The 24,310-nt window shown below is 39.2% G+C and overlaps 1 protein-coding gene and 1 non-coding gene across 2 annotated transcripts in view; both read right to left on the minus strand.

Annotated features, from left to right (window-relative positions):
- CCDC158 (coiled-coil domain containing 158) overlaps positions 1–23,931 on the minus strand; it is a 67,596-nt gene extending 43,665 nt beyond the window's left edge. Inside the window, 7 exon segments of the mRNA XM_060097599.1 lie at positions 1,761–1,873; positions 4,159–4,311; positions 6,113–6,299; positions 12,466–12,948; positions 13,623–13,840; positions 15,571–15,688; positions 23,920–23,931. Coding sequence (XP_059953582.1) covers positions 1,761–1,873; positions 4,159–4,311; positions 6,113–6,299; positions 12,466–12,948; positions 13,623–13,840; positions 15,571–15,688; positions 23,920–23,931 — 1,284 coding nt within the window.
- LOC132501546 (U6 spliceosomal RNA) lies at positions 3,152–3,259 on the minus strand. The gene has a single exon (XR_009534263.1). It is a non-coding gene; the product is annotated as a U6 spliceosomal RNA (small nuclear RNA).
- Positions 23,932–24,310: the final 379 nt, after the last annotated feature.

The raw sequence follows: 24,310 nt of genomic DNA on the forward strand, positions 1-24,310 counted from the left end.
GATGTGACTGACAGAGGATTAGTCTCCAAAATTTACAAACAGCTCATGTGGCTTAATATAAAAACAAACAACCCAATCAAAAAATGGACAGAAGACCTAAATAGACATTTCTCCAGAGAGGACATACAGATGGCCAAGAGGCACATGAAAAGATGTTCAACATCAGTAATTATTAGAGAAATAAAAATCAAAACTACAGGGCCTCCCTGGTGGCGCAGTGGTTGAGAGTCCGCCTGCCGATGCAGGGGATACGGGTTCGTGCCCCGGTCTGGGAGGATCCCATATGCCGCGGAGCGGCTGGGCCCGTGAGCCATGGCCGCTGGGCCTGCGCATCCGGAGCCTGTGCTCCGCAACGGGAGAGGCCACAACAGTGAGAGGCCCGCATACCGCAAAAAGAAAAAAAAAAAAATCAAAACTACAATGAGATATCATCCCACACCAGTCAGAATGGCCACCATCAAAAAATCTACAAACAATAAAATGCTGCAGAGGGTGTGGAGAAAACAGAACCCTCCTATACTCTTGGTGGGAATGTAAATTGGTGCAGCCACTATGGAGAACAGTATGGAGGTTCCTTAAAAAACTGAAAATAGAGCTACCATATGATCCAGCAATCCCGCTCCTGGGCATATATCCGAAGAAAATCATTGTTCAAAAGGATACATGCGCCCCAATGTTCACTGCAGCACTGTTACTAATAGCCAGGACATGGAAGCAACCTAAACGTCTATCGACAGATGAATGGATAAAGAAGAGGTGGTACGTCTATATGATGGAATATTACTCAGCCATAAAAAAGAATGAAATAATGTCATTTGCAGCAACATGGATGGACCTGGAGATTATCATACTAAGTGAAGCAAGTCAGACAGAGAAAGACAAATATCGTATGATATTGCTTATATGCAGAATCTAAAGAAAATGATACAAATGAACTTATTTACAAAACAGAAACAGACTCACAGACTTAGAGAACGAACTTAGGGTTACTGGGGAGAAGGGTCATGGGGAGGGATAGATTGGGAGTTTGGGATTGACATATACACACTGCTGTATTTAAAGTACAATAAATAACCAACAAGGACCTATTGTATAGCACAGGGAACTCTGTTCAATATTCTGTAACAAACAAAATAGGAAAAGAATTTGAAAAAGAATAGATACATGGGGACTTCCCTGGTGGCACAGTGGTTAAGAATCCGCCTGCCAATGAAGGGGACATGTGTTTGAGCCCTGGTCTGGGAAGATCCCACATGCCGCGGAGCAACTAAGTCCGTTGCAACTACTGAAGCCAACAAGCCTAGAGCCCACAACAGGAAGCTAAGCCTGTGCTCCACAACGGGAAAAGCCACCTCAGTGAGAAGCCCGTGTACCACAACGAAGAGTAGCCCCTGCTCGCCACAGCTAGAGAAAGCCCGTGCGCAGCAATGAAGAACCAACGCAGCCAAAAATAAATAAATAAATAAATTTATTTATTTAAAAAAAATATACATGCAAAAAAAATAATAAAAGAGGACGAAGGAAAAGAATAATAAAATAAAATAAAATTCATTCCAGAGTAGTTACAAAAAAAAAATACTAGCTCTTTCAAGGTCCTGCTCAAATGTTCCTTCAGGAACTTTCTCCTCATTCTCTCTGTCAGAAATAAACTCTTGTCTTTCTTCCATTGTATTTTGTATCTCTGCTACATCTTCTTCTGTGTTGTAGTTTACTAATGAGTGAACATATTGGCTTCCCCCATTCCAAGGACAGAGACTTACCTTCTTTCTATTTACCATGGCCTCTTCTAAAACTTGTGTCTTGCTCTGAAGGGCATCTATCTGACCTCTTCTAGCCGTAATTTGTTTTTGCATCCCCATTGCCACTTTCATACCTGGAAAAAAAAGAACAAAACTGTATCTTAGTTTCTAAAGTTTCTAAATTTTGAGAGGTGACTATAATTTGATGGTCAAACATTATGAGAAGGTGACAGGTAAGATTCCTCTAAGGCACCTGGACAGTTTCAAGGAAGTGTTCACAGAAAATGTCTTCAGATTTCACATTATTGGGATATAACAATTTTCAGCAATTACTCAGAGGTTTTGAGCTCAGAAATGTATATAAATGATGATGTTTTGTGATTCCTTGCTAGAATTAATTTCATTGGCCATCATAATTTGCTGTATCTCCAACAGTAATAAATAATGCTGACCAAGTTCATACTTATACATATAGGAAATATATACACACAAAATATATACAGTCATAAAATGAAAAATGTATATAGTATTTTTACTAAAACAATTTTTCTAGAAACTGATATATAAAATACCATGCAAGACATCTACTATTAGTGATCTTTTAAAAGATCCCAGTGATATCACAAATGATTCAATTTCCAATCTCATGGTTATCATCATGTGCTTGGAACTCACTGCTGTTTCAGAAATCAAACTGGCAATACAAGCATATATGTGATTATTTTACTAAAACTGATGACAGGATGAGAATGTTCTAGACAGGTAGTAGGCATTGAATACTTAAGATATGGCAGGCCACTGAAAAGATAAATAAAGCTCATCCTTGTTTGGAAATTCAAAGTCAGAGACCTTATGTTGTTTCTTGGAGTCAGCTGAGAAAAGAGGTTTGAAAATGCCACTGCTTTGAGTTAGGTCCAGCTAGAGCTTAGAGGTTAAGGAGAAAAGGAAAATGTGCCATTCTTTAAAAACAAACTATTGGAGGATGAAAGGTGTGACTTCTTCCTAACAAGATATAGTTCTTATAGCTAAACTGTCAAAGACAGGGTTAATACAGGCACAGTACACTGATTTGTTGGCATCATTTGCTCACCACTTTGAAGAATTTTGATCTGATTAAATGGATCATGGTTGGCCTTCAAAGGTAATTTTCTTAATAAATTTTTTGTTTTAATGTGATCTTAATCAATGAAAATAGGCATGCGAGAGCAGATACAGGATTACCTAGTTAATTTAACAATGGTAATGTGACTGGGGCAGTTGTGGCGAGGCCTGGCACACACTCAGGATGAGACTCTGTCTGGTGGAGGGGACGAGGGAACAGACCCCAGATGGGCCTCTGGAGCGATCTCTCCAAGCCCCACCATTTTCTTGGTGTTAACCAGCGAAGAAAGAGCTGAATCTCCAAGAACCGCACAAAATATGGACGCGTCAAGAATTTGCGTGCCATCTTTGTGCAGGGGCCATGGGAATCTCCTTCAGTATCTTTCCAATTTTGGTGTATGTGCTGTTGAAGTAAGCACAAACATAAATCTTTTGACATGAAAAAATACTGAGGGGGCTTCCCTGGTGTCGCAGTGGTTGAGAGTCCGCCTGCCGATGCAGGGGAAACGGGCTCGTGCCCCGGTCCGGGAAGATCCCACGTGCCGCGGAGCGGCTGGGCCCGTGAGCCATGGCCGCTGAGCCTGCGCGTCCGGAGCCTGTGCTCCGCAACGGGAGAGGCCACAGCAGTGAGAGGCCCGCGTACCGCAAAAAAAAAAAAAAAAAAAAATACTGAGAACTAGAAAAAAGGTAGCCTTTAGTTAAATATTTATTCTTACAGTCAGCTAATATAGCCATACAAACAATGGTAAGAATAATATGAAACAGCAACTAACCTTCTCTCTCTGAATTAATATGGGTAGCAAGGTGAAAAGGGAACAGGTAAGTGGTTGAAGGGACCCCCCATCCTAGCAGTTCAATTCCCAGGGCTCCCTCCCATCTTCATCTCAGAGAAGGAATTGGGAACTGACAATTAGCCACAGATACACAGTTTATGTAGATAATAAACGTGTGAAAAATAAGGTGTTGAATGAAAATTATTGGTAGCCTGTATTTATATCAACACTTCCTTAAAAACAATTAACTGGCATTTATGGACATGGAGGTCTGTTAGAAATTATTGAAATAGCTACAGAAAAAGAAAGATTCAGATACTTAAAGATTAAATTAAGTCAATGGCAATTTCCCTCAAAAAAAAAAAGAAAGCCTGAGAACTACTGCTATATAACACCCATCAGTGATACCTATTTACCTATTGTTGTATGTCTCTCACATCATGCTGCCCTGTGAAGAGGTGAAAGGCAATGTATCTAGGTTTGTGTTTTAATAAATCTAGACCAAGGGAACTAAAAACAAAAGGAAAAAATCTACTAAAGCATACCATGACCATCAGATCCTTCCATTGGCTTTACTGCATTTCTTATTTGTTCTACCTCAGAGTGTGAAGATTTTACTTGCATTTTCAGCTTATTTGTAGTAGTTTCCATTTCTTCACGTTTGTTTTGAAAATTCCTTTTTAAGACTTCATAGTCCTCTGTACAATGTGATAATCAATAATAGTTGATTAATTTTTTCTACTCCATTGTTATAAAGTATATTTTATTTGTAAATAATGATCACAGAATTTTAGAGTTGAAAGAGATTCCATTTAGTTACATCATTTGTTACAGAAATTAGATGTACATACACATTTCCAGGCATCTGACTCTTTTTAATCTGCTTGGGTGGATCTTCCTCCTTTACCCACTTATTATTTACTGCTTTTTCCAAGCCAGTATAATTGGCTCACATCTATTTCATCTTAAACCTTCTTGGATAATCATATCTACCACAACAGATTTAACCACCAGCTGTAGGTAGATGAAATGTCCACCACATGGTAAGTAACCTGAGGCCGCCATGTGTCTTATCTGATTTTTTATCTCCAGTAACTATCAAAATACCCGGCATTCATTGTTCATACATAAGAATACACACACACACACACACACATTCAACTATTTATTTATATTTATCTATTTATATATGATAGATATATTTACATATAAAGGGAACAAACAGAGCCAAGACCTCTCTGCTGAGATCTAACTCTGTCTAACCAGACACTTCCATGTGGATATCCTGGTGCCCCCAGACCAACGGTATCACACTGACTGCGTCTCACCCTCCTGCCCGCAAGCCAACCCCTCCTGGTTTCCTTCTCTCAGCTGTTGGTATCATTGTTCTCCCAATACTGCAAATATAAAACCTGAAACACATACACAGTCCCTCCAATCTCCAAAAATATTCTTAATTCTTTCCTCTCCTCTCCTTCTCACTGCCACTGCCTCAGTTCAAGTTCTCATCACCTTTCCCTGGGACTACAGCAAAACCCTCCTTAACTGGTTGGCCTCTGTTCCTTTAGGCTTGCCTTTCTCTCTTTACCTGCTGACAATGTCCTTCTAACATGTAAATTTCATGACCACAATCTCTTACTTAATATCTTTTGCTGGCTCCACATTGTCTGCCTCATTTCTTAGTCCTCATTCCTTTGTATTTTTACTTCCATAAATACTTCTGAGGTCCCATTATGTTATTTTATGCCTTCATGCTTCTGCCCATAATGTTCTCTCTGCCTGGATTGCCCTTCTACCTCTTTTTCACCTGCCAAATTCCTTTTCCTCCATCAATCCCAGTACAGATGTCACCTCCTACAGGAGGCTGATTCTCTACCCTTTCCCACATGTGCAGCCAGCACACGTCCACTGTGCCTCACCCACTGTACTGTAACCTGTTCTATACGGGTCTGGTTCTCAACTAGCCGGGAGCCTCACTGTTGTTTCTAGGGCCTGTCTCAGCATCTGGCATAGTAAATGTTCAGTAATCACAGGTGTATGTGTGTGCGTGTGCGTGTGTGTGTATGAGAAGTAGATAATACCTATACCATACTATTGGTGAACTAGGAGTGTTTCATTTTAAAATTTAAGGCCTTGGATTTTTCTGTTTCAAGAAATTTGCATAAGTCTGTTTACATGGGTTGCTTCCTTATTAAACATCTAATCAGGCTATCTGACTCAAAGGACTCAAGGTTTCCACTTCCCTCACCCTTTTCTTGGAAACTCAGTAAAGAATTTCACGGACACTGAAGACTGACTAAAGTTAATGGTTAATAAGTGCAAGCTGTGGGAAGGCTTCAAGGAGAAGTATCAGGATTTCAGGTGTCCACTGGGACAGCATAATTATCCATGCTTGTAACTGGGATGAGGAACCATTCTTCCACATAGTCCTGGGATCTTCATTGAACTTCACTGATAGCACTCCTATTTTTTAGCAGAATTTGAATTGGAGTAACATACCTGTAAGATTGTTTAACTCACTACTAGCTTTCACCTCACTTAATAAATGAACTCTTTCTTGTTTGAGGTCCTTCACTGCACAGAGCCACTCAGAGCCTGCATTCACCAGCTTCACCTTTTCCAGCTCCAGGTCACACACTCTGGCTTCAAGCTCCCGTATCTCTGCAACTTTTTTATAATTCAAAATCTAAATACAGGGATAAACACAAAGGACAGAGTAAGAAATTAAAAAAATAAAATACAAAGCAGCAACAGTAAGCTGGAAAACAAAAGGAATATTTTACTTCCTTTTAACCTTAGATGTTAATTCTCAGCATCACTGACCGCAACCCTTCATTATTCCTATTCTTTGTATTCATTCATTCAAAACAAGATATTGAGCACCAGCACCTACTTTGTGCCAGGCCCCACTTTATCTGTTGGGGATAGCATAGCAGGGGAGGTAGGGGAGGCCCTAGGTGAGCACCTCCTTGTTTTACTCCCAAAACACCTCACCTGCGAGGCTTCCCCTGCCCTGGCCGTGTATAGCAGTAATCAAACAGTGTCCTCGCCCTCGTGGGGCTTTACATTCCAGTGAGAGGAGACAGATGAAACAAATATTTAAGAGCCAGATAATAATAAGGACAAAAAAGAATTAAAAAGGTGAGAGGGTAGAGAATGAACACAGGAAGGGGGCTGCTACGTGAGCTAAGTTGGTATGTGGAAGAGAGCCTGACTGCTACCCTGATGAAAGCCTGCTAGGCAGGTTGGCTGTTGGCTGTTCTGGAGACTTGGAGTTTGAGAGGGTTCCCACCAGTCTAACTGATAAAAGTGGCCCACTCTGCCTAAACTGTTCTGCAAACAAAACAATTTATGCTGAACACCTGTTTTCCTTTCGAAAGACTGTATTCACCTGTCCAGTAAGGAGTACCTAAATGACCAGCCCCCAGTATAAAAACCCCTGCATACTGAGTCTCTAATGACCTTCTCTGGTTGGCAACATGTGACACATGTCACAACTTGTTGCTGGGGGAATTAAGCATATCCTGCGTGACTGCCGGAGAGGACTTTTGGAAGCTTGTGCCTGGTTTCCTCCGTGTGCTTTTTCCCTTTGCTGATTTTGTTTTCGATCCTTTCACTGTAATAAATCCTATCCATGAGCACGACTATCTGCTGAGTACTGTGAGTCCTCCTAGTAAATGATCACACTGTGAGTGGTCTTGAGGACCCTGCCACAGTTGGTCAGGAAAGACTTCTCTGACGAGCAGAAACCTCAAAGAGGTAAAAGAGCAAGCATGTGGCAGGCTGGGGACAGCTCCAGGCACGGGTGATGTGTTCAAGGAACAGCAAGGCTGTCAGAATGGCTGGTGGAGGAGACCAGAATAGGCCACCCCAAAATCTGCCTCGTTGGCATAGGATTATTTTGAGAAACAACAAACGCAGAAGAAGCTCTGAAAACAGTAGAAGTTAACCTTTAAGGGAAATTTACATTTATAAAGGAAATCTCCATTTGTAAGGGTGTCTCGCTCTCTGAACTGGAGGAAGACTAAATCATGAGAGAATCTTAGCAACTGGGGAGGCACCAACTTAAATCTACGTAACAGACCTCATCCTTGTGTACCGTAGTTTTCCTGGTCTACTTCCCATGACATACCTCCCCTACACTGTTCTTTGTTTTAGCTGAAGGTGGTACTTAAGCCTGAATTCTAAGCCACCTCTCTGAATTACTCATTTCCCTGGGTCTCTCCCATGCATATATGAAACATACATGTTAATAAACTTGTGTTGGTCTTTCTCTTGTTAATCGGTCGGGGCCCCAGAGAATTTAGGACAGAAGGAAAAGGATTTTGTGTCCTCTACACTGGAGTGAGCGTGGGTGGAAGTGGTGGGAGGTGAGTCAGAGGGAGCCCTGGGCAAGATGGGCCTTAGAGGCAATGTAAGGACGTGACTGAGAGCTCCTTCTGAGAAAGGAGCCACTGGACAGTTTGGAGCATGGGAGTGATACAGCATAATGTTTTAAAAATAAAACTCTGGCTCCTGTGTGAAGCATAAACAGTGCTGGGGACAAAGGGAGGAGTGGAAGTGGGAGACCTATGAGAAGGCACCTGCTAGAACAAGCCAGTGAGGTGGGCTGGATCTGGTCCTTGAAGTGAGCAGGGAATATGAATTTGGAAACTCTCATTTTGCATTTCCAACCAACTGCCAGGAATTCCCAGCTTGGCATCCTGCTGCAGACTCTGACCAAACCACTCCTTCCTCACAGGGCTTTTCCTCTCGAGTTTCTTCCCAATTCTTCTGTTAGGGGTGCTACCATATTCTAAGTCCCTCAGACATCTAAGTGCCTTTGAAACCTCAAAGTCTCCTATGTCTTTCCCTTTCCCCGGACCCCTTATAATCAACTAAATCTTCCCCAACCTCCACTGTGGATTCTCATCCCTCTCATGTGGATTCCTACAACTGGCTCAAAACTGGTCTCTATTTACGTTGGTAAGCCTTCCCAGGATGAACCCCTCTCTTCCCAGACCTAGGTGTGCACTGTCTAGTACAATAGCCACTAGCTACATGGGACTGTTGAGCACTTGAAGTGTGGTTAATCTAAGTGGAGATTTCAAACACCAGAGTTCAGACTCTATATTAAAATAAATTAAAATATCTCAATTTGTGATATTGATTACAACATAAAAATATCACCCTATTTTGGATATGAGTAAAATAAAATGTTATTCATTTCACCAGTTTCTTTATACGTGTCTACTAAAAAATTTTAAATTATATATGTGGCTCACATTGCATTTCTAGTGGACAGAGCCGGCCTAGATTCCTCTGAGCAAACACCATTTGAAAAGAAACTTACTTATTTGTCATCAGATTGTCCCCTCAAATTAAGGCCTGCTGGCCTTAAATATACTACTAGCTAATGCAGTTTAAATGTATAGACCAATGCTATATTTGAAATGTAACACGTGACAAGCTTTTAGCTGTTGCAGAAAGGATCGGTGGAGAGCTACGAGCTTGTCTCCCTCCCACCTGTGACAGGCTTGGGCAGTAAAGGCCCTAAACAAGGCCATCTGATCCCAGATTGCCTAGCCACTCCTGGTAACTGTCACCCTAGATCCAGCTGGACTCATGGGGTGACGGAGGGGGAGGGCTTTCCTGGGACAGCCTGCGGCATCACAACACGTACTGGGCATATGCTACTTCTGTCCCAACTGGTGGGGTCAGCTGATGGACGTTTGGTCCTTTTTCAGCCTTGGAAGAAAGGATCCAGCTGTGAGGACCTGCAGTTGCTAGAAGAGAGCTTACCCTGCTCCTTTGCTGTCAGTATGCGCAGGACCCAGCCTAAAGAGGTGAGAGAAACCATACCTTCCAGGGCTAGGATTCCCCTCCTTTCGTCCTTGCTGGATTGTGGAGGGAAGTGGATATAGCATAAAAGCTCAAGTTTTTAACTTACATCCTATGCATTTGTGTGAAGCTCTTTTCAACTAGGAAATCTTTCCCTGAAGCCGCTCCAGTTCTGTATTTGGGAATTAAAAATTAGTTTCTACCCTGTCTAATCTATCTTTAAATTCTTTATCCAAACTTTGTCAGATTAACCTACCCCCAACATTGCCTTTTTCATGTCACCTTCTCTTCTCTACCCAAAACTTTTAACAGCTCCCACACCACCTGTAGGATAAGTTATAGACTGAGCTACTTTCCCTTGCTAGGAATGCCTTCTTTCCTCCTCTTTGCCTAGTTTTTACCATTTCAAGTCCCCACTTCTCTAGGAAGGCTTCATTGGCCACTTTCGTCACAGTAATCCACACTGCTCTGGGATACTCTAATATCAGAACTTGACCTATGCTCTCTAGACCAGCATCAGATGGAAATTTGTTTAGAAACACTAAATTTCAGGCCCCGTCCCAGACCTACTGAATCAGAAACCCTGGGGCTGGCGCCCAGCAGTCTGTGTTTTAACAAGTCCTCCAGGTGATTCTGGTTTTCAGTCCAGGTGACTGAGAACTTCTAGTTCTCAGGTGGTTGAGAACGACTGCACTGTAGTATTTACTAGTATACTGCCAAGGACCATATCCCGAGGCAGTGTTGTTCTCAGGCAAGCTATTTAATGTCTCCATTTCTCAGTTTTCTCATCTGCAAAATGGGACAATAATGTACATACCTCATAATGTTTTTGTGAACGTAAAATTGATTTAATTTACAGAGTATGAAACACAACAGATTCTTCCATTTCTTTGTACTCTTAACAATACTAGAAATCCATCTCTTTAACAAGAAGGTGGAATAATCATCTTTTCTCCTCTAACATGTTCTGCAAACCTATTCTAAAGTTTTCACTGTAAGGGTTGGCCACTGAGAAGCCTTTAAAAGTCTCTTTCATGGTAAGTTTGTCTGTTAAAAAAATGTATGATATAATCAAGTAAAACTTAAGCACTAGAAAATTCTAGGTCTTTATGCAATGAACTTGTATATCTCCATAGGATAGGTAATAATCCATTGGCCCAATTTTTAGAATGAGGAAACTAGGGCATCTAAAGTTTAATCAAGATTTGTGATTATCAGGACTTCCCTGGTGGCACAGTGGTTAAGAATTCACCTGCCAATACAGGGGACACGGGTTCGAGCCCTGGTCCAGGAGGATCCCACATGCCACGGAGTAACTGAGCCCATGGACCACAACTGCTGAGCCTGTGTTCTAGCGCCTGTGAGCCACAACTACTGAAGCCCACGTGCCTAGAGCCTGTGCTCCGCAACAAGAGAAGCCACTGCAATGAGAAGCCCACGCACTGCAAGGAAGAGCAGCCCCCACTCACCGCAACTAGAGAAAGTCCGTGCACAGCAACAAGACCCAATGCAGCCAAAAATGTAAACAAATAAAGAAATTATTTTAAAAAAAGAAAATCAATATTAAGAAAAAGATTTGTGATTAGCAGAGGCAGGGAAAGGATGGGGAGGGGAAATTGGATCAGGTGGCCAAAAGGTACAACATTCCAGATATAACAGAAATAACTACACTAGTGATGTAATGTACAACATAATGACTATAATTAATACTGCTGTATGGTATATTTGAAAGTTGCTAAGAGAGTAGATCCTAAAAGTTCTCATCATAAGGGAAGAAACATTGTTTTATTTAATTTTTTTTCTATCTATATGAGATGATGGAGGTTAACCTACTGTGGTAATCATTGCACAATATATGTAAATCAAGCCATTATGCTGTATACCTTAAACTTATACAGTATTGTATCAATTATATCTCAGTAAAACTAAAAGAAAAAAATTAATTGTACATGACTTGTCTCCTACTACTTACCGTGGCAGATACAGGTAACATAAAGCTTAGGAAATCAAATTTTAAAAAATTTGTTCAGCAGGGGACATGGGTTCATGCCCCGGTCCGGGAGGATCCCACATGCCACGGAGTGGCTAGGCCCGTAAGCCATAGCCACTGAGCCTGCATGTCCGGAGCCTGTGCTCCGCAATGGGAGAAGCCACAACAGTGATAGGCCCGCGTACCGCAAAAAAAAAAAAAAAAAAAATATATATATATATATATATATTTGTTTGGTAGTTTTAAATTTTGATAAATATTTACTGAGCACCTGCTGGGTGCAAGGCACAAAGTCCTGGGGCAGGGGTACAAAGATTAATAAGATGTGTACCCTGCTTGAAGAAGTCTGCAGTCTTATAGGGAAGAGGAGACACTGCTATTTACACACACACACACACACACACACACACACACACACACACACACACACAGTGCAATACAGAATGAGATTCAGGCTATAACAAGTACCAATGCAGTATGAAAGGTTCAGAAGGAGAACGGAATTGGGGAAGAGAACTAATATTTTCTAAACATCTTCCACAGGCCAGGAACCAAGCTAAATAAATCCTTGATACATATTTTCTCATGTAAGCCTCAAATAACCCAATAGCTTTTGGGGGTTTTGTTTTGTTTGTTTGCTTTGTGGTTTACAGACATAAAAACCAACATTCAGCAAACAGTCCAGTGTTTTACAGTTATTGAGTGGTGAGAGATGGGGTTCAAATTTAGGTCTGTTTGAAGAGGGACAGAATACTTCTTCAAACTGTGGGATCAGGAAAGGCTTCATGAAGAAGCTGGATTTTCTGACTTTTCTCTTTCGTGTCAGCAGTTCTGAACCATTTTGGGGCCATTCCTTGTGGAATCTGATAAAAGTATGGAAACTTTCTCACAAAAACATATATGCACACTGACACAAATAAGCTCAAACAATTTCAGAGTGTCCAGAATCATCTTACAGAACCGCTTTCCAGTCAGTTAGGTCATACTTACTCATGGGAAAAAAGATATTTCAGAAGCTAAACCACCAAAACGCTCTACAGACCTTAACTTCCTGTAGCTCCAGTCTCGTATCATTGAGCTTTTTCTTCAGATGGGCTTTCTCTACACGCACAGCATCCGCCATTGGTCCATCCTGGTCCATCGGCTGCATCATGTCTTCAATCTGTTGCTGCAGGGTCTTGTTCACTTCGTCCTTCTCTGCCATCTGCAGCTTGAGGTACTCGTTTTCTACCTGCACGTTTCTGAGGTGAACTACTTCATTCTTCAGAAGCTGCAGCTCCTGCAGCTTCAAGTCCATCCAGGAGCCCAGCTCCACGATCTCTGAGTTGGTGGCCTCGATGGCTCTCTCTTTCTCCTGGAGTGAAGTTGTCAGGTCCGACACAGTCCTCTCGGAGCTCTCCAGGGTCAACTTCTTGGCTGTCAACTCTTCTACTACTTTGTGGAGCACGTCTTTGGTGGCTTCAAGCTGAGCAGTCAAGGAGGACACTTCTTCTAGACTTTCATTCTTTCCCTGAATTGCTGCCATCTGATTGTTAAAGAAGAATTTCATGAATTTAGGCAGGCAGACAGAGGTCTCAAGAGATATGACAAGTTAGCTCAACAACATGAAATCATGAAGCTGACAGTGTCTCAAATTGTTCTGCTGTCAGAACCTCATAGAGACCATAGACTGACATGTGTTAATTAGACCAAGGTGGAGAGGCCTTAATTTAATAATAATGCTCCTCTAGAATGGTTTTCTAGCATTGGGAGGAGCTTGGCAAGTTTCCTCTGAGGATGTTTTCCACACCAATTTAAGTTAGGATAACACTGGCAATAGTGGAACGTGTGGTAGGATTGAAGACAAACTGCCCTTTCTATTTCCCTCCAACCTGCCCCTTAATTCCGGGGGAAAAACAAAAACAAAAAAACATCTGTTGGAAACCTTCAACCCTGCCGTTCCTCAGATCTCCCTATGGTTTGATGCTTTTCTGAAATAAGCAATTATTAGGTTACCAATTTCTAGGTGGAAATGAAAAGGCAAACTGGATGGGAGTTTCATTACTCAACAATGGACAAAAACGAGATAAAACTTAACATTTTAAATTTAACAAGTCGTCAAAAATATAGACATAAACAACAGGTTCTTATAAGTTGCTCACAGAATCCACAACTCTACTTTGGGGGAGACCAAGGAGGAGCCGCCCAGCCCTGCCTGACCTGCCACTCCTTCTGGCCCTGACACTCGCTTTTCATGGCCTTGAGGAGGGCCTCCAGGCGCTGCACCTCCATGTTCCTGTCGCCCAGCTCCTGCAACAGGTGGTCGATGATGATGCTGTTGCCTGTGGGACAGTCCCACAGACACTTATTCTGCTCGTTCTTGAGACTCAGCTCCTTCTCTCGTTTATGCAGATCAGCATACAAGAAACGGAGATAAGCTTTTTCCCTATATTAAATAATTAAAGTAAAATTCTTATTTTCCTTCCTTACATCATTTTTGGAGTTGCTATGTGATTTGAGAAGCCTTTGATTTTGGAATCTGATTCCCTTTTAATGGCTTGATAAAGCACAATATTTCCTAGAAAAATAACATTTGGTTTACTTGTAATTTCTAGCATTACACCTCAGTGGACTAGACCCCAAATAGTATATAATGAAGAGGAAACTACAAATCATCCTGTTAAGTTTTGAATTTTCTAACAAAGCCATTATGCTTCACATCAAGTGTACTCCCGTAATAAAGAAAAGCTTGAAGGAACAGCAATAGTAATTTGGTTGACTGCTTCAGAAATAGCAGAATAGTGTCTGGTATTGGGATTGGAGTGGCAATTGGGTTGTGAATAGAATACCTCCCTCTGCAGTTACTCAAGAAACACAGAGTGGGTGTTTACTGTTGGCAAAAACTCCATAGTCGGAGAAAGAAAAAAAAGACACACAGATATTCAGAGAACTTTTCACCCAGAGAGAGATAAGTGGACAAATAACTGGAAGTGGCTTTTCACTGAAGAGACAGAGCTAAGGAACAGCAGAGAGAAATGATCCAAAAGGAGATCAAATGCTTCAAGAAGGCATCTAAGTGGGACCTTGAGAACAGCTTGGAGATGCAGAGATTAGGAAGAAGGGACTAGAAAGATGCACATGGGGTTTGCTTGGAGCACTGGGTGTATGTGGAGAGAAAAGACTGGAAAGGTAAGCTGGGGCCAGATAATGAACAGTCTTGAAAGAGTCTGGCTTTATGGGGAGAGTCATTTCTGAGTGGAAGAGAGACACAATCAGAGCTATAGTTTAGAAAGATGAATATAGGCTGGATGGAAGAGGGAAGAAACTAGATTTAGGAACCGAGTAAGGAGATGCTGCCCTGCTGCAGGTATAATGAGGGGCTTGGATGAATGGGTAGTGGCAGCAATGAAAAGGAGGGGACGGTTATGAGGACGGTTCAGACATTTAACCTCCAATATTTTCAAATTAGATATGAGGACACTGGGATACACGCAATAGGAGGGAGAGAAGTGAGGAGCATCCCAAGGTTTAGAGCTTCTCTCCCAGTTGCCAGCTCTCCCTTTACCGCACGCTCTTCAAGCCCCGTCGGCCTGCGAAGGACGCTCTACCAGCAGAGGGCGCTGTAGCCTGAAATAAGGTTGGGTGGGGGAGAAAGAACCCTATTCTATAGGACCTCTAATAAATATCACACGAAGGGGTACTAACATCTCCTTTCCTAAACTTCTCAGCCTGTAGTACCCCCTAAACAGAGGGCAGAATTTGGTTCACTATTCTCAGAATCCTCTTTTCTTTCCTTCTAAAAAAATTTTTTTTAACTGAACTTGCATTTAAATTTTCTTTATACATAATTTGTATGTGTTTTGGATGTTGTTTGGCTTTGAAATGAAAACTCAACATTATTTCAATTTAGCAGAACACAGTACCTAATTGAAAGACTATGGCTGTTTGAAGATCGGCTTCACCTAACTTTTAAGCCCTAACAGTTCTGCTTGAAGTATAGAATACTATATTTTATATGTAAAACTTGAATAGTGTCTAGGATATTGTGTTGTGTATCAATGTACAACTATGTTGTAAAAGTTGTAATTTTACAAATGAAACTAGTTTTGTGAACTACTGTGGTAAAAAATTCCCAGAATTAATCTCATTCATATTTCAGAGCATCAACTTGCCAAGAACTTTTGAAGTTGATAGTCTGGATTTCCAGATTCCTGACTGAACTGATCACGTTCCGTCCGTGCTTCCATTAGTTCTGAGTTTGCAAGAACTAACTGCTTCTCTTCTATCTGAAAGGAAAACACAAATCAGTCTGACTACGTCAATGAGAAATATAAAATAAATATAGTCTTTGGAAAACAAATGGTATTATGTTGGGGCAATGGTATTATTTGGGGGGCAAAAATAAAGTTTATTGTGATGTATTTTGCAAAGTTTTCTAAACTTAAGATCTATGTAGAATTTAGCCAGACAAACTGACCAAAATGAAATACTTGGTACTGTTGGGTTAAGCCATGGTCTGTAATGCATCGCTCTCATTTTCACACTATTCTAGATTTATCTTCTGTGAATATGTGTTCCATAATTTGGTATTTAAGGAAGCTTGATGTAGCATAAATAACATTCTGCAGAGCCCACATAAATTAACTATATTATACTTAGAAGAGCTATTTTGTTTCAGAATATCAGTGTCAATAATAAAAGGCATTGAATATAAAAGAATAAATGGTAACAACAAGTTTAGAGTTACTGTCATTATTATATAATCACCCTATTTTGAAAGAATAAGTGAATTTATATTACAATCCTCAATTCCTACGACTATAAAATGGGATAAGAATACCAATTTTAAAGGATTGTTATAGGTGTATTTTTCTCTTACAGACGGGCAGCTGTTTCATCTGTGTGACTGTGCATTTCTGTGACATATGCCAGAAGGGCCAGAGCTGTTAACAGCATCCCTACAGCTCTTAACCTGGAGGTGCAGTGCAGGCTAAAAGGTTAAGGTCTCAGACAATGTAGATTCTGGGTTTAGATTCTGGCACAGCTGTACAAACTCATAACTTAGACACAGATATTAAAATAATGAAAGACTATTGATACTTTGTGATATGCAGTAATACCTGATCTTTAATGTGATACCTACAAAAATATTTCATCATCCACTTTTCAGTAATAACAAATCTTTCATGTCTGCATAAATGTTACATATCCCTTCTTACTGCTAAGGCATCTACTGAACAGGCTTCCAAACCTACTGTCAAGAATAAAACTTATTGATTGGTTTGGATGCAACTGTGATTAAACATTCTTAAAGAACATATGAGCAAGACTAACTTTTTCTTAATGACTATTTTAAACTGGACTAAGTTCATTTAAGATCTTCATTTATTAATTCAGCACATACTTATTAAGCACATTATATATAAACACATATATGCAACTATCTCTTTGATAAATGGTAAGTATGAATACTTAGAAGTTATCTGTGTGTGTGTATATATATACATATATATATATATGTATCTTTATCTACATACATACATACATGACTTAAGAAAGTACTAATACAGGACTATCAAACAGTCAAATTTACCAACAGAGTAGTATTACAGCCTACAGGGACTGGAATATAAATTTTAATATATACATTGGATATATTTTAAAACTGACTCTCTATTTGACTTCATGCTATATATAAAAAAGTATTTCACAGGAATTAGATAAAATAAAACATTAGGTGACCGACTGAAATGTGCTCATAGATTCTAATAATCCTATAAAGAAGTACTTTCACTCTTGTGCTCCTTTGGGAGCATACACAGAAAAAAGCCCTACAACAATTCACCCTCTGTGGCACAAGTAGCTTCCTAAGATAAATGAATGAATAATATCAGTTGATATAAACTCTTCAGCTCTTTTATTATTGGGAAAGACTAACTCAGCACACTTAGTAAAGACAGGAGGAATAGTTAGGAAAAAAACCATAAACTTTCACTTTGGGTAGACAAATGTGATCAGACAGGAAATGTGATCTTACTAAGAGTCAAACACCTTGGGTTCTGAACCAGCTTCTCTCAAATAAGCTCTCTGAGTCTATAATTTGAGTCTAAACTATACATTTTTCACCAGTAATTTGAAAAGAGTGTTCTAGATGATCTTTTAAATTCCTTTCAATTCTGCTACTAATACTTTTTAACACAAGAAGAACAGTATTAATGAAGCTGAAATTCTATCTTTTCCACCTGTCTTTGGAAACAAAATATGGTCAAAGGAACCATATTTTGAGCTATAAATTTAACAAGAACACCTTCAACTTGAAAAGTTACTCATATGACTAAAACAAACATCTTCTACTCCTAGTCTGGTGTAAAACCATTTCTGTCTTTGAGCAAAGTATTTGTCTATGCGCTTAAAAAGCTTCAATTAAGACTTGCTATTTTATGTCTGTTTTCATTTTTTAAGAAATCCTGGGTAACCATTTGATGTTAAAATCTATGAGGCCAAACTTTTAAAAAGAAAAGAAAAAGAGTCAACTCGTAACTGTCTAAGTATCAGAAGTTCCTCCAGACCCCTGAAGGAACATTTGTTTTGTAGTTGTCCGTACTGACTCAACTGCTATAGCTCTGCTTTTACCTTTCACTTTTTAGAGTAAAAATATTTATATTAATTAATCATTCAAAAAGATACATAGAGAGTGAAAGGGAAAACCATTGAAGTAGCAGCTGAGCTGATACAAACAGCTGTTAAAAACACTATAAAGAAAAGCCTTTTAAAATGTCCAGAATAAATACTGACATCTGAGATATAGTAAAGGTTTTTTCTTTTTCTTTTTAAATAGCAGCACTGGTTTTCCCTTTCACCATCTGTGAATCTACTTTTTGTTTTGGATCACTGGACAAATAGGTACTGGGATCTCATTCTAATCTTACAGTGATTTTAGGTATCACCAATCATGCCAAATTGTATCTTTTGTTTTCTGTGCTCAAAAAGACACAGTTATGGGGTAATAAGGGATGCTGCAGGTGAGCATGGAGGTGCATTGGCAGAACTATGCAAAGAGGTTTGCACAGAATCTTCCTGCACAGTATACAGCTCCAGCCAGTGCTACTAAATCTTCACTTTTTGAGTATGAAATTCAGCCCCAAATGCTTTCAAAGTAGGAAAAATAAACTTAGAATCAAGATCATAAGATATTTTTGTTGTCAAAAAGCGAAAGTTAAGAGTAAAGCCAAATCTACAGAGCCAATAGTGACAGCTTCTACTGGTCCAAATTTGTAAAGGGGAATTCTGGAGGTTCTCCTAAAATGGAAGGAGAAGAATAGAAAAAACAATACAGTAAAACACTTTCGTATGTCTGAAAGCTATGTCTAAAATCTTCTTTGAAGCACAATTTCTATTTTCATCAATATGATCTGAAGAGAAACACTGCCCTCCTAAACAAGTTTTCTCTAAACTTATGCATTTTAGTTGGGAAAGTTTTGTTCAGACCTGTCATGTCATCAGTTTTTTAAAATAATAAATATTTTTTTCTGAAGGAATCTGACCTCAGGAGAAAATACTAATACTGCCTGCCTCTCATAAAATATGTTGATGTATAATATCAACATACCCTTATAAGTCTCTTTTCTCACAAATCTCACTTTTAATCATAGCTTTTAAGTATTTTTTCCTTATTGTTATTTGGACAGTATATACTAAAATGTGCACCGAAGCAGTGGAAAATAAAATATATTTTAAAGTGTGAATAGGCTTTAGCAATGTAAAGTCAAGGTACATGAAAAATAAAAGAAATTAACAAAAGAATCTCTCTTTTAAAATTCTATATTCGATTTATTACAACAAAAACATTTCATAACAATAGAATTTTTCATGAACCCAAAATGAAATACTTTTGTTAACTTGCTTGATCTTCTTTGCTCAGTTATGCCATGTATTATTAATGCCTTTCAGGGTGGAGTATATTCAAATCTAGATTTACATGGCAGGGTAATCATCTCTCAGCGTTTCTTCACTAAAGGGAGTTACTGTTAAGAGATCCTTGTTAACCATCAACTAGGTGCCAACTCAGTTAGGTTCAATATGCTTTATTATAAGTCTCAGTGATCTGGATTAAAATTAATTAAACTAATATGCCCCCCTTATTTCCAATAATGTTGACTGTTTAAGACTGTCAAAATTCTTGGTGATCCATTGTTTACATTAGAGCAAAGTAAGACAATGATTTTAGTATTATGTTTGTATCTGTATGACCTCAAAACACTCATATAAAAGGTTTGCCGTCATTCATCTGGATGCTTATGCTTCTAGAATGATGAAGAGATAGACGTTTATAAAAACAAAAATTATTTTTGTTTTGTTTAGATGTCAGTATTTGTTAAAATTTCCTACCATGCCCAAATTTAGAGTTGATCAGCATGATGCTATATATCAGACCATATGCAGATTAGCAATGGGTGATAGCTTATGAAGGGGTAATTTTTCCAAGCAACATTACAAATGGAAAGCTATATCAATTTCAAATTATGTAAGACAAACAGGTGAGTTGAGTTTTATTTATTTATTTTATTTAGTACTTCGTGGCTTTTCAAAGGGTTTAATTTGTCAATAAACAATGAATAGTCTTTTCAAAACGGTTTGAGTATGATGAATATCAGTCATTGTACTGTACTATAATACAGCAGCTCTCCTATTTCCTTTCTCACTGTTGGATTGTCAGTGCTCAGCTCGGCCAAGGTGCCTACCTCCACTCAACCTGAGTAGTAAAATAAAGCATCTTTCTACCCCACGCTGTACTGAAATCATTGCCATCCTATAGGGTGAGATCAAGGCCTTTTGTGTAGGCTTGATCTGCCCAGAATGGGTTCGATCGATATTCCTGCTATCAGCCTTCAGGGGAAAAGTTCACCCTGAGAAAAGAAACTAGAACACAAAAAGCAGGCCTCAGAGAAGCAGTAAAGAACAAATATTTCTCTCTGGGCTTTTGTTTCTTGGGTGATCAGAGGAGAAGAGAGAGTTCTTGGAAATTAAAAATATGGTTGCAAACTAAAAAGTTGCAATAGAAATGTTGGAAGTCAAGAAATGCACCCCAAAAGTAAAAAAGTAGACAAAAATTTTGAAAGAAAAGGCAAGAGATTTAGAGGTTCAACCTAGGAGATAATATCTGACTAACAGGAGCTTCAGAAAGAGAGAATTGAGAAAACAGAAAAAAACTATCAAAGAAAAAAGAAACAAAAAAACCCCGAATTCCTCAAAGCTGAAGGGCACAAATCTGCAGGCCAAAAGGGTCCACTGAGTCCCTTTTGGTACTAGCACAGGGAAGGAAAAAACAAAAATCCACACCTAAGAACATCATAGTGGAATTTCAGAGATAAAGACCCTAAAATTTCCAAAGATGAACCCCAATTAAGTAAAAACATATCATCTACAAAGGAACAAGAATCAGATAGACATCTTCTCAGTCTGTGCAAGGGCACACAATATTTTCAAAGGACTGAGAGAAAATAACTTTCAACTTTATCCAGCTTAAGTCATTATTAGAATGAAAAAATTCATATAATGTATGTCCCACATACTTCTTCTTAAAAGTTTCTAAAGATGTGTTTTGACTAAATGAAGAAATAAATCAAGAAAGAGGAAAAGAGAAAACAGTGAATCATGGAAATCATGAATACAACCAGGAAAGCAGTGATAGGAATCCCAAGAAAATATCTATACAGCAGACCTAAGAAGAAACTCATCGAGACTAGACAGAAGAACTCCTAAAGGGTCCTGGGTTAAAGGAGGTTTGATAGAAAACCTATATAATAATTTTTTAATGAGGATATGATAAAGGTAAATATCAACAATATAAGGAAAAAGCAAGGCAATTAGGAACCACAGGAAAAACAAACATTACACAAGAAAGGAAATATAATAGGTTACTACCTAATTCTGCAGTTGACAATGTTTATATTGTCAATATAAGGTAAGACCCTTTACCTTCTTTTCTAATAGTCCAGGTGAATGGCTAGAGTAGTCTGAACTTTGGATGGTAACAGTGGAAATGAAAACATTTCCATATTTGAGAAATATATATGTGGTACACTGGATGGACTTGACTTGTAAAGTGGATGTCAGGAAAATGAAGAGGTATCAAGAATGAATCAGGTTTTTGCCCTGTGCAACTATATAAATGTGGCACCATATACAGCTAGAAGAAAGGTTCGGGGGAAAGATCAGGTATGCAATTGGAAATGTTGAGTTTATGGAGCCTGAGAAACATTTCAAGTAGAAATGTCCAGTAGGAACACAGGTACACTAACTGGTGTGGAAACCAGTTAAGAGGTCTGGCCAGAAATGTAAACTGAATATTCACTTACATACAAATGGCAACAGAAGCTATGGGAATCACTGTTACTGTCTATGGAGGGTTTTGCTGGAATAAGAAACTGAAAAAGAATGAGCTGGAGGAAAATCAGGAGAGTGTGTTTCCATGAGACCTAAGAGAAAAGAGCACTTCAAGAGGAAGAGAATTGTCATGTGTATCAAATGTTGTTGAAAAGTCAAGTAAGCTAAGGAATGTAAAGCACTGATTAGATTTACCATCACTGCTTACCCCTACTGTAGCATACATGTCCTGTTACTATCATTTTCTATTTTAAATATCTCCGCTATAAGACTGTAAATGTGTACATAAAAAGGACCACATCTTTTCCATTTTTATATATCCAGTACCTAGCATAATATCTGTTACATAGGAGGTTTGTGATAAATATTATAAGTACCCAAATAGCCCTGTTATTTATTTACTGATTTAACTCATTTATTGGGAGCCAGTCAAGTGTCACATGCTCTGTCAGAGGATAGATTTGGAAAATTAACTGACATTGCTTCTTTTCCTCATTGGTACCTCTGTGCTTCATCTATCTATCTATCTATCTATCTATCATCAATCCATCTCTTTAGTGCATTTGTCATAAGGTATTGTCATTATTTGTTTATATGCCAGGCCCCCTTCAAGACTATGAACTCCTTATGAGTCCTATCTTATTCATCTTTGCATCCCCTCTACATAATACAATGGTATCTCATTTTCAGCACTTAATAAATTTGTAGTTTTTTTAAGTGTTCACACATTCTGATGAAGTAGAACAATCCGTTAATGAATATAATAAAACGTACTAAATACTACAATAGACGTGTGTATGAAGAGCAACAAGTGTACAGAGGAGAACACACCTACTTGTGTCTAGAGGAAAGGCTTCAGAGAAGGAAATGCTTGAGCTGAGTCTTGATGGATAATAATAATTTAACAGGTAGACAGGCAGAGAAGAGGAAATGACTTGGGCAAAGGCATGAAGCTCTAGAATAGAATGGCACATCCAGGGAAGAGCGATATTGCTAGAATGGAGGGTACATATAGGGAACAGGTAGCAGAAGAGGCTAAAATATACAGGGAAAAAATTCGATCACAAAGGTCTTCGTGTAAGTTTGACTTCTAGGCTATAGACTATTAGGATCCAACATGCAGCTGTAAAGCTGACTAAAGCCAGCTTGATTCTACACAAGGTCCACTTGAAATTTTTATCGAATAACTTCTATACACTACTTAGCTATCATGTATACACACACATCTAAAAACCGACCCCCTACCAACTGCTTTGTAAAGAAAAACCAGGTATCATGAAAGCAGGACAGCAGGCCTGAACCAATTACTAATTATAATTATAGATGAATGTCATTAATTATAACATTTTGAGCTATTCAAGTTTCACTAAAATTACACCAAGAGCACAGCAAAAGAAACCATTAACAAAATGGAACAACAACCTATGGATTGGGAAAAAATGGTATTTGCACATCCTATATCTGATAAGGGGTTAACATCCAAAATACATAAAGAACTCATACAACTCAATAGCAAAAATCCAAATAATCTAATTAAAAATGGACAAAGGATCCGAATAGACATTTTTTCCAAAGAAGATATACGAATGACCAACAGGTACATGAAAAGATGCTCAATATCACTAATCACTAGGAAAATGCAAATCAAAACTACAATGAGATATCACCTCACACCTGTTAGAATGGCTAACATCAAAAAGGCAAGAGATGGGGCTTCCCTGGTGGCGCAAGTGGTTGAGAGTCCGCCTGCCGATGCAGGGGACACGGGTTCGTGCCCCAGACTGGGAGGATCCCACATGCCGCGGAGCGGCTGCGCCGGTGAGCCATGGCCGCTGAGCCTGCGCGTCCGGAGCCTGTGAGCCGCAACGGGAGAGGCCACAACAGTGAGAAGCCCGCGTACCACAAAAAAAAAAAAAAAAAAAAAGGCAAGAGATAACAAATGTTGGCGAGAATGTGGAGAGAAGGGAACCTTTGTGTATTACTAATGGGATTATAAAAAACTGGGGCAGCCACTATGGAAAACAGTATGGAGGATCCTCAAAAAATCAAAAAGAGAACTAACATATGACCCAGCAATTCCACTTCTGGGAATATATCCAAAGGAAATGAAAACACTATGTCGAAGTGATACCTGCACCCCCATGTTCATAGCAGCATGCTTTATAATAGCCAAGACATGGAAACAACCTAAGTGTCTACTGACAGACGAATGGATAAAGAAGTTGAGGTATGTATGTATGTGTGTGTATATATACACACATACACAATGGAATATTATTCAGCCACAAAAAGGAGGAAATCCTGCCATTTACGACAACATGGATGGACACTGAGGGCATTATGCTAAGTGAAATAAGTCAGACAGAGAAACACAAGTATCATATGATCTCACTTACATGTGGAATCTAAAAAACAAAAAACCAAAAAAACTTATACAGAAAGAGATCAGATTTGTGGTTACCAAACAGGGATGTGGGGAGAGGCGGAATCGGATGAAGGTGATCAAAAGGTACAACATAACA

Source organism: Mesoplodon densirostris, chromosome 1, assembly GCF_025265405.1.
Source record: "Mesoplodon densirostris isolate mMesDen1 chromosome 1, mMesDen1 primary haplotype, whole genome shotgun sequence".
NCBI lineage: Eukaryota > Metazoa > Chordata > Mammalia > Artiodactyla > Ziphiidae > Mesoplodon > Mesoplodon densirostris.